Source organism: Silurus aristotelis, assembly GCF_946808225.1.
Source record: "Silurus aristotelis genome assembly, chromosome: 10".
Classification (NCBI taxonomy): Eukaryota; Metazoa; Chordata; class Actinopteri; order Siluriformes; family Siluridae; genus Silurus; species Silurus aristotelis.
The window spans coordinates 1,207,766-1,219,280 of NC_139583.1; the positions used below are offsets into that span (position 1 = coordinate 1,207,766).

The 11,515-nt window shown below is 38.5% G+C and overlaps 1 protein-coding gene across 14 annotated transcripts in view; it reads left to right on the forward strand.

Annotated features, from left to right (window-relative positions):
* The first annotated feature begins 229 nt into the window (after positions 1–229).
* The window catches only part of LOC310732033 (NACHT, LRR and PYD domains-containing protein 12-like), an 86,882-nt gene continuing 75,596 nt past the window's right edge, over positions 230–11,515 (forward strand). For 3 of the 14 annotated variants that reach the window (XM_083552196.1, XM_083552205.1, XM_083552204.1), the window contains exons 1-8: positions 231–336; positions 1,074–1,266; positions 1,451–3,260; positions 3,838–4,011; positions 4,860–5,027; positions 5,170–5,343; positions 5,426–5,599; positions 5,707–5,883. In XM_083552196.1, coding sequence (XP_083408322.1) covers positions 1,089–1,266; positions 1,451–3,260; positions 3,838–4,011; positions 4,860–5,027; positions 5,170–5,343; positions 5,426–5,599; positions 5,707–5,883 — 2,855 coding nt within the window. In that variant the 5' untranslated portion in view covers positions 231–336; positions 1,074–1,088. Of the gene's footprint in view, positions 337–1,073; positions 1,267–1,450; positions 3,261–3,837; positions 4,012–4,859; positions 5,028–5,169; positions 5,344–5,425; positions 5,600–5,706; positions 5,884–6,018; positions 6,193–9,210; positions 9,385–9,649; positions 9,824–10,056; positions 10,237–10,633; positions 10,808–10,878; positions 11,053–11,181; positions 11,378–11,515 lie in introns of those variants that run through there. The other 11 variants (XM_083552198.1, XM_083552207.1, XM_083552208.1 and 8 more) reach the window with 10 other exon arrangements.

The following is an 11,515-nucleotide window of genomic DNA, read 5'->3' on the forward strand; positions in this document are numbered from 1 at the left end:
AAGAATTTTTTTTACTTTTGGTACCTGGTTAACGTGAGGTCATGTGTCGTTTGGATTGTGTGGAGATGATGGAGAATCTCCACACATCCCCCACCCATCCAGTATAGACTGATTGGTACCAGTACATTATAATGTGATTCCTTTATTTCTCCATTCTCTTCTTTTAAACATCTGTTTTTAATGACATGGAATTGCTTTTTATTTCTCTAACTCGCGATGCTAATCATAAAATTGTAATATTTTGTGTACAGAGGTCATCAACCGGAGACTCCTGCGAAAACAAAACCTGACAAATTAGAAAAGAAATGTACAGACTTTCTCTACAACATCTTCAATGTAAGATTTAAATAATCTTTATTAATGCTTCCAATGATGTCAACCAGACCAGGATATGAATCACGTCTAATTTGAGTGATAAAAACATGAACAGAATGGACTGAGATTATAGTGTGAAACTAATCTCGCATTTCTGGAAGCACAAATCCAAACATGCAGTTTATTTATCTATAAAGTCCTCAAAAGATCACCAGATGATTCGAATGTGTTTAAATAGCACCTCAGTAATCAGAAGTGGTCTGACTAAAGAAGAAATGACCTCCAAGTCATGTAGTAAACATCAACCAAGCTATAGCCATTAAACCTCTATTTTTTTACCTAGCTTCTGCTTTGGTGGGCAGAGAGCATGTTAGTGTCAGACTTGGACTGTGGGATCACCAAGATCATTGGTTTCTCTTAGTTTAGTGATGTAATATAGGAGGCTATTTCTGGTCAAGAAATATTTATTAAGAACCTGGTTTGGTCTGCACATTGCTGCTCTTCAGGAATCAGTCTCAGGTAATTGTCTGCATTTTGTTCCTGCCTTTTCTTCTGAGTTTGCTGGAAAAACTATTGAATACTAATTAATCAGTAAGTCTTTATCCCTTTCTGCCTCCTTCCCTCATAGTGGACATCAAAAGTATGATTTTACATCTCCTTCTACTCTCAAGTCAAATGATAGAATTTTGCAAGGAAATAAAACTGGTCATGATTATTATAAAATAGTTCTGCTTTTCTTCTTCTCTGTGTTTTTAAAGGATCTTGAGAATAAAATGATTGTGTTTATAAAACATGAGCTGGAGATGTTTAAGAAACTCCTCAGAAAAGAAAACACAAAATATTACGGAGATGTGAGAGATGATCTGTGGAGTGTTAAAGAAGCAGCTCTTGATATGGCATTGTACTTTCTGAAGTTGATGGATCACAGTGACCTCGCTGATGCACTCCAAGGTAAGAGATCAGTAGAAGACAAAAAAAAGGTGAACATTTGTAGCGTGAAACCACCAGGCAACGACCCATAATTACTCTATTATTAATATGACTAAATGTAGCAAATGTAGTGTCTGTATTATTTCAGAACAGTTATTTATTTAATAAATATATTTGTTTTTCTCTTTTATACTTCTATATTTAGATGCACTAATAGGATTTCAGCAGCGTGCACTCAAATCAAACCTGTGTAAGAAATATCAACACGTATGGGAAGGAATTGCAAAGCAGGGAGAATCCAACATTCTTAACAAGATCTACACAGATCTGTACATCACTGCTGGTGGAGTTAAACAAATGAATGAACAACATGAGGTGGGACAAATTGAAAGAAAAAAAACGAGTGTAAAAACTGAAAAAATTCAAATGGATCAAGAGGAACAAATCGAGTGCAAGAACATGTTTGAATCTCTACCTGAAGACAAACCCATCAGAACCGTGCTGACACAGGGGGTCGCTGGCATCGGAAAATCCATCTGTGTGCAGAAGTTTGTTCTAGACTGGGCTGAAGGGAACGAATATCAGGACATCAAGTTCATATTTTCACTTCCTTTCAGAGAACTGAACCTGAAAGACAAGGACAAACTCAGTTTGAAGGAAATCATCTATCATTTTTGTCCAGAAGTAAAAGGAATGAGATTCACAGATAAGTATAAAATGTTGTTCATCTTTGATGGCCTGGATGAGTGCAGACTTCCTCTTGCTTTCTATGAAAATGAGAAGTGGACTGATGTATCAACACCAACCTCAGTGGACACTATAATGACAAACCTCATTGCAGGAAATCTGCTTCCTTCTGCTCTGATCTGGATAACCACTCGACCAGCAGCAGCTGCTAAGATCCCTGCTGAACATGTGGACCGGGTCACAGAGGTGCGTGGCTTCAATGATGATCAAAAGGTGGAGTACTTCAGAAAGAAAATCACTAATGAGGGTCTGGCCAACAGAATCATTGAACGTATTAAAGCATCAAGAAGCCTCTTCATCATGTGTCATATTCCAGTCTTCTGTTGGATTTCAGCCACAGTTTTGGAGGGGATTTTGGAGACAGCAGATAGTGAAGACATTCCACAGGCTGAGACTACAGAGGTTCAGACTCCAGACACTCAGACCCCACAGACTCTGACGGACATGTACACATGTTTTCTGATCTTTCAGACTGTACAGGGGGAAAAGAAATACAGTAGAAAAAATGCCTCAGACATTCCGTGGGATAAAAAGGGAATTCTTTCACTGGGAAATCTCGCATTTAGTCATCTGGAAAAGAACAACCTGATTTTCTATGCACAAGATCTTGAAGCCTGTGGAATCGACCCCGATAACATAAAGGTGTATTCAGGAGTGTGCACTCAGGAGACGGGCAGATTTCTAGGCACAGTTTTCAGCTTTGTGCATCTCAGCATTCAGGAGTTCGTTGCTGCTTTATTTACGTATGTAAGTGTCAGGAATGACAAGAAGAATGTTTTTGATGGACCAGAAGAGAAAGAATTACAAGTTATTGATTTGCTCAAGACTACAGTAGACAAGGCTTTGGAGAGTGAAAATGGTCACTTGGATCTTTTCCTCCGCTTCCTTCTGGGTCTCTCATTAGAGTCTAATCAGAAGCTCATTCGAGGTCTGCTGACACACACAGGAAGCAGCTCTGACTGCCAAAAGGACATTGTTCAGTACATCAAGTCCAAGTTTGAACAAAATCCATCTGCAGAGAGATCAATTAATCTGTTCTACTGTCTAAAGGAGTTAAATGATGATTCACTAGTGAAGGAGATCCAAAGCTACATGAACTCAGGAGGTCTCTCTGAAGCTGAACTCTCACCTGCTCAGTGGTCTGCTCTGGTCTTTGTGTTGCTGACATCAGAGGAGGAATTGGAAGTGTTTGAGCTCCAGAAGTTCATTAGATCAGATGAATGCTTTAAGAGACTGCTGCCAGTAGTCAAGGAAGCCACAAAAGCTCTGTAAGTAAAACCCATTTCTCCTACTAAAGTTTGGCCATAAATATAATGATGGCAGGAAACAGATATCGTTTGGCATAAAGACTATGAACTTGAATCGATGAGCCATGTGTGTTCCTTCTGTCTTTAAACTGCAGTCAAATAAATGGTTGTCTAGTACAGAATTCAGTGGACACCAGATTAGCAGATGCTTACATGCATTTAAACAACTCATTCCAAAACCATGGAGAGTAACATGGAGTTGCCTCCATATTCCTGCTGTAATGGTGTGGAAGCCCTGTGTGGGAGGGTCTGGAGAAAGACTGTGTGAGACAGACAGGATGTTAACAGTGCAGGCACTCATCATCATTTTCAAGCTTTAGCTCAAACTTCAGTAAGTGAAGTGACTGCTTTCTCTGTCTCTTTGGTTGGCCGGCTCTGATTATTCTGATTACCTGCCAGTTCACCCTCCTCCTCCTCTCCATCCACAGCTGATACTCAGCCCTGTCCCTACTGCCACAAACAGCTAAAGAGCTTGGAACTAGTCAGTGAGTGGTGCAAAGACAGATAATTTTTAATCATGGTTTAATTCTCCTTTCAGGCTCAGTGAGTGTAACCTGACAGAGGGAAGCTGCTCAGCTTTTCACCCCGTTTTAAGCTCAGACTCTTCCAATCTGACTGAGGTGGATCTGAGCAGGAATCCTCTGGAGAACGCCGGAGTGGAGCAGCTTTGTGCTGGACTGAAGAGTCCAAAATGTAAACTGGAGAAACTAAGGTCAGTTCATCTCTCGTATTCAGTAGACTTCACCAGAACGTTCATTTACTGTGCCACATGGAAGCTTGTGAACTCTTTATCCAACATGAGATACAGTATCTCTTATGTCAGATAAAATATGTGAACCTTTAAAACTGAGTTCACTTGAAGGGTACTTAAGTCAGGTGTTGTGATTAATTACAAATATAAACTTGAGTCTTAACTTTCAAAGTTCAGTCTTCACTGTACAGGTTTATATAAATGCTATGCTGTAAATAAAGAACATGTTTGAGGACCTCAGAAAGAGTTATTGATTCCCATTGATGTTTTTAAAGTGAAAGAATTGTAAAAGAGTAGTTTATAAAACGCTGGAGTTTGGCTGAAGTTATTATGTAAATCTTTGCTTATGTGATTTTTATGTGACAATGATGTTTAATAATGATATTTTTGCTCAAAGTATAAATATAAAACAATAATATATCTTCATCATTTATATAATTATCTAGTTTTGTGACAAAATCTGGTTGTGTTTAAGTCAAATTTATGCAGCGTTAGAAAATTGTAAAAAGTACACACACATATAATTAAACACAGTATGAAATGTTTAGGAAATAGATTTTCAGGTTAATGTTTATATACAACCAGCTCAATTAAATAAACACGTAAAATTTATTTTATTCTGATAGGAAGCCATAATACAAATCAAACAATGGAATAAATATATAAATGCCATACTGATGCTGTCAATATCAAACGATGAAATAAAGTCATAATTGTAGGAAATGATACTAAAGTTGAATCACATTGATGTGGTGCGATTTCATGGTGTGATTTTCACCTTTAAATTACATAAGGCTTTTGTCGATTAGTCTTTCAGACTGCAGTATGACAGAGGAAGGATACACTGCTCTGGCTGAAGCTCTGAAATCAAACCCTACATCCAAACTGCTGGAGCTGGATCTCAGAGGGAACGACCCTGGAGCATCAGGAGTGAAGCTTCTCACTGAGTTAAATCTGGATCCAAAATTTAAACTGAGGTGAACATTATATAGTGAGCTTAATTACTTCAGTACACTTTAATGCTGACAAAACTCTAAACAAATATGATTAAATCTAAATCTATAGTATGCTAATAATTGTAGTAAAAGTATGAATGTAATTATTGTTCACTCACTGCAGGCTGTTGAAAAGTGAGGATGCAGAAAAGGCCTGTGATTTTCTGAATGAGATTGTTGGTAAAAACCCTTTACTACAAAAAGAACTGGATCTGAGTGGAAAAGTATTAAAAGACTCAGAGGTGAAGCAGATCTCTGCTCTACTGAAGGATTTACACTGCAGACCTGAGAGACTCACGTGTGTACTATAATCTTATTTTATCAAAATGATGCTTGCAGCTACATTATTCTTCAGTTCATTTTCTCTTGTTCATCTTTAGGCTGAAGAACAGTGGAATTACAGAGGAACACTGTTCTGTTCTGACTTCATCATTCCACTCAAATCCTGAACATATAAAGGAATTAGATATGAGTGAGAATAAACTCAGAAACTCTGGAGTGCAGCCGGTTTGTGATCTACTGAAACATGAGCCCTGCAAGCTGGAGATATTAAGGTGGGTCTCAGGTTCTGCTACTCAGTTTTTCAAAAGAGCTCATGGCTTTTACATGTAAATCACGAATAAGGTGCTTACATCTGGAACATCTCTTTACCTGGGTTTAGACTTTCAGACTGCAGTATAACAGAAAAAGGATACACTGCTCTGGCTGACGCTCTGAGATCAAACCCTACATCACACCTGATAGAGCTGGATCTCAGAGGGAACGACCCTGGAGCATCAGGAGTGAAGCTGCTCACTGATTTACTACAGGATCCACACTGTACACTGGAGACACTGAGGTAGGAAAATTCTATAGAAGAGAAATATTTCAAAGGAAAATTATTAAATATGTGCTAATGATATTTTTATATATAACGATATTTTTAAAGCTAAAGATTTTCAAGTAAAAATGTTTAACATTTTTCTCCTTACAGACTGGTGAAAAGTTCTGAAGCAGAGGAAGCCTGTAAAGATCTGACTAATGTTCTAAATGCAAACCCGTTACTGCAGAAGGATCTGAATCTGAGTGGAAAAATAGTAGGAGACTCTAAAGTGAAGCAGCTCTGTGCTCTACTGAAGGATTCACACTGCAGACCTGAAAAACTCACGTGTGTTACAATAGATTTTTATTAACACTGCAACTTATTAGACTGCACAGTGGTTCAACAGATTGTGTTTCCTTATAGTTCTGGGGTTCATGTGAAATTTTAATGGGATTTCTGTCCTACCTATCAACAATAGACCTATAGGAGGATGTGTTATGCTAATCACCTTGTGAGAAGTGCACCTTGGATTCAAGGTCAAGGAGTCATCAGACTTGAGGCCATAGATATCATATACTATAGTAAAGAAGGAGAAAAATTATCAGTGAAATAGACCTTGGTGGGGATTTGCACAATGTGCCTGCTAGATCTTCATGGTAAACTCAGGGGTGTATGCTGAGTTGCCAGGGAGTGTGAGTTTGGCTAAATTTCTTTGAGAACAAGGCTTAAGACTTAACTGTTAAACCCAAGCCATAAATCACTGGACCAGTGGAGGTGGGAGTTCAGTGGTTAAGACATTGGACTTATGATCGGAAGGTCACAAGTTCAAATCCCACCACCACCAAGGTGCCACTGCTGGGCCCAGTTGTAAGTCGCTCTGGATAAGGACGTCTGCCAAATGCCATAAATGTAAATGAAAGATGTTGTAGCTTAGTGTCACTTATTTTGTGGGTGGTACAGAAGGTACCTGGGTTACTACCTTTTGTGAGTCTGTCTCTGTATGAGTGCATTTAGTTGTTGGGACAATTAGACAGTGTTAAGGTTGTGTTTTGTTTACCCACTAGTTAGAGCAGACAAGGTTAGTGAGGTGTTCAAATTCTGAAGATTATATCTAACATCCTCGATATCAACAGATGATGCTGTACCCTTGGCATTATCTAAAGTAGGCAGTCATGCTTAAACATGAACACTTTGCTACTGAACATCAAGCAGATGGGATAAAATCAGCATCTCTATGTTTTAGGGCATGGTTTAGTTCTCCAAAAGATAAGCAGGTAAAGGGGCATTACATTTACCTTTATGGCAGTTTTTAAATAAGAAATGTTAATTAAAGAACTTCTAGAAGAGTTACATCTTTATGTCAAGTGAAAGTTCATTCAACCACCTTGGTGACAGAATAGCGAAGAGTCTTAACGCAATTCTTCTTTGTACCCTGAGAGATGGTGAAATAAGTTGATCAGTAATTGAAGATGGAGGGAGTGTGATACAGTGCAGGTTGAGAAAAGTGCTGCGAGGTTGGGTGTGTGTGTGTGTGTGTGTGTGTAGGTGAGCTTCAGTGTGGGTGAGAATTAGTGCTTTAAATCTGATTCAGCAACTAAAGGAAGTCAGTGGATCATTGCAGTGGGTGGTGTGGGAAAAACTATGTAGGTTGAAAACAAGTCATGCAGCTGGTCAGAAGCATGAGGTTGAATGTCCTTCAGATGTAGACCTGCCAGAGGAGTGAACCACAGTAGTCCAGTGTTCAGATTATGAGGGACTGAACAAGTACCTGAATGGCCTGTGTGGACAATAAAATGGACGACTTTTGTAAAGGAGAAAGTCACATGAATTTGTTATAATAGCAGAATAAAAAGACAAGGACAGTTCATGGTTACTCCAAGGTTGTGAAAAGTGAGATCATTGAGTTGTCAATTGATCACAAGATTTCGACAAGGATTTGAATCACCTGGAATTCACTGCAGTAAATTTTGGATGGATTAAGCTTCAGCTGATGAGCTGCCGTCCATGATGAAATATCTGTCAGACATCCAGAAGTCCAAGCAGAAACTACAGTTTCTATAGGCGGAAAAGGGAATAAGTTGAGTACCCTCTACATGGCAGTGGAACGAAACCCATGTCAGGATCTGACCTCAGCATGTGATTGAGTATACGAGGTTGTAGCAAAAGTGTTCGAGACTAGCGCTTGTATTCCCTCGGATGTCTTAAAACTTGTCAGTAGAACTTGCTATTGATGGTGGGGCTCCTGAGGATGAATTCTTGATGCACAATGTCACCAATGTTTAAAAAGTCAATGAGCATGTACTTGGTCAAGCTGCAAACCTTCCTCGCCTTTTTCAGTCATGAAGATTATGGGCTGTTCCTCTGTGGAGACTGTTGACCTGTTACAAATCAAGTCTTGAAACTTTTTGATACCATCTCATAAATAAAATAAAAGAACAGGAGCGGACAGAGTAATAATCCTTGTGGAATTTTAGTTCATGTTCTATATTCAGGCTTTTAAGCAGAAAGCAAGCCATTGTCAAGCTGTGCCATTGATTTCAAGAGTTCTGAAGATGGACAAGTGAGTCTTCTGATTGACCCTGTTGACCTCTACAGAAAGCTCAAGGAGGATATGGACTGATGACAGATTGGCAGATCTAGCAGCCTGTAGATTCTCAGTGATGGCCAACAGAGCTGTCTTTGTGGAGTGTGTTGCTTTAAAGGCAGACTGATTGGGATCTTGAAGGCTGTTCTGTGACAGATAGATATACAATTGATTATTGACAGGATGTTCAAGAATTTTGAAAAGAGTGGAGCTCTTTTGAATGTGGTAGGAACATGACCAGAGCCATCAATAATAACGAAAGTGAAAAGGAGGACATATAATGAGATGGTCTAGAAGATTGTAAAAGGTATTGGATCCATTGGGCAGGTGGTGGAATTGCAGGACAAGTTGATTTGGAGGATCTCCTCTGTTGATAGATTAGAAAAATGTGTTTGAGAGTAAAGGAGAAACCTAAGTGTATATAGGAGTTTTCTTCTAATTACAGAAGTTGGCAAAATCTTCAGCTGTCAGAAAGAATAGAGTAGGAGGAGCTGGTGAGAAGATCTGTGAAGAAAAGATGTAGAGTTTGCCTGGATCGGGTGCAGACATTTCCAGTATTTGTTTGTAGAAGGCAGACGTTTTAGCAGAAGTTACTTAAGATGAGAATCTGGACAGGAGAGTGCAGTATGAGACCAGAGAATCTTAACGATTTGATCTCTTCCACTTTCTCTCTGCTGCACTTAACCTCAGTCTTCAATTTTATTACCTGAACACTGATTATACTACATGCTTTGTGGGATTGAACTCATTGTGAATGTGGTGAACCTTTTTCTTTTTAGACTGAATAAATGTGGTCTGATGATGGAAAGCTGTGAAGCTCTGGCTGAAGTTCTCACTTCATCTCTCTGTTTTCTAACTGAGTTGGATTTGAGTAACAACAGTCTCCAGAACCCAGGTGTCCAGCGATTATCTGAAGGACTGAAGAATCAAAGCTGTTCTCTGAAGATTTTAAGGTACAGTAACATAAACCTGTATAAGCAGTGCAACAATACCACTGATATAACTGATAAGAATCATGTAAATATAATGTAATAAATCTGATCTTTTATTATTATATAGATACTACCTAAATGTTTTCTTTTTTTAAAACCCAGTCATTAGTGTTGCACAAATCAGGTCACTCTTAGTGCCAGTCTCAAAGAGCTTCTCAATTCTAAATTATTTTCTTAGATGTTCAACCCTTATTTCTAACTTCTATCACAACACGTTGATGTTTAGACTTTCAGACTGCAGTATAACAGAGGAAGGATACGCTGCTCTGGTTGAAGCTCTGAGATCAAACCCCTCATCACACCTGATAGAGCTGGATCTCAGAGGGAACGACCCTGGAGAATCTGGAGTGATGAAGCTCACTGGTTTACAAAGATATTATTCCAAACTGAAGAGATTGAGGTGATTCTTCTATTAACATTATACATAAATATTAAACCTAAATTAATACTGCACTAAAACTGGATAAAGTTTATATTTAACTGAATTTATAGTATATTTGACTGATCTTCATTTTCTATGTGTGTTACATAAAATGGACTTTTGTAAAAGCAAAAGCAGCCAAACTGATCTTATTAATGTGAGTCTATTAGTCTCTAAACATCAAGTAGAAAAAAAGAATGTATCTTTTGCAGTTTGTTGAAAAGCCCTGCAGCACAGGAGGCCTGGACGTGGCTAAATTCAGTTTTAGGTGAAAACCCTTTACTCCTAAAAGAGCTGAATTTGAGCTTTATGGAGACAGAAGACTCCACCCTCAGAGTGAAGCAGCTCTCAGCTCTGATAGAAGACACACACTGTAAATTTACAACAATTAGGTGAGTATTTAGTTTTATTTATTTATCACCAGTCAGGTTTTAATAACAATGTTTTCTAGTGAGAATTTCCTTTAAAATGCAATAATATCTCTAAAGTATTTAAATGATTTTTTTCTCTGCTGTAGTGAAGAAACAGAAAAGTAGAAATAATCAGCATGATCATCATTTTAATAAACTCTTATAAACACTAAATCACAGCAGACAAATTGCAAAACAAATTGCAGAAAAAACTGGGATAAAACGATGATAGAAATAACCAGAACCAGTAACGAGCACTAATGACCCAAACTACAGACTGCTTTGTTTCACATGATAATAAAAAGGTTTGACTTTTACAGAGTGTCTGCAGAATGAAGGTTGTACCTGTAGCTCTGCTAACACAATGTTTCCTATTTAGACTGAATCAGTGTAATGTGAGTGAGGAGAGCTGTTCAGCTTTAGCCACAGCTCTCCAATTAAAGTCCTGTTGTGTGAGAGAACTGGAGCTGAGCAACAACAGCCTGCAGGATTCAGGAGTCACTCAGCTTTCTGCTGGACTCAAACACCGTCACTGTAAACTACAGGTTCTGAGGTGAGTGCGTTCCTCAGGGATTAATGAAGAGCTGAAACAAAGACTCAGATTAAAAATGAATTTCTGTTTAGGCTTAACACATGTGATTTAATGGAGGGAAGTGGTTCAGCTCTGGCTGAAGTTTTTAAGTCGGAGTTTTCACAGCTGAGAGAACTGGAGCTGAGCAACAACAGCCTGCAGGATTCAGGAGTCACTCAGCTTTCTGCTGGACTCAAACACCGTCACTGTAAACTACAGGTTCTGAAGTGAGTTTCTTTCTTTCAGAAATATTTATTGGCGTCAGATTTGTGATTTGGAATTTTGGTATATACCACAATAATTGTGCTGAGTTGGCAATTTATTGTTGGTCTTCTTTCCTCTGATTTCATGTTTAGGTTTAATAAATGTGATCTAACTGATGGAAGCTGTTCAGCTCTGGCTGAAGTGCTCAGCTCTGAAGTTTCCCAGCTGAGAGAACTGGAGCTGAGCAACAACAACCTGCAGGATTCAGGAGTCACTCAGCTTTCTGCTGGACTGAAGAATCCACAGTCTCAACTCACAATAATGAGGTGAAGAAACATCAGAAACGATGCCTAATCCTTTAATTAGTCTACATTTATTTAAAAGCAATAATTACACATTCATTAATATTGAATTTACTGGTGTAAAGGACTGTAGAGAAATAATAATCTCCACAGTTACACAAAATCTGACTAAAACACAATTTGA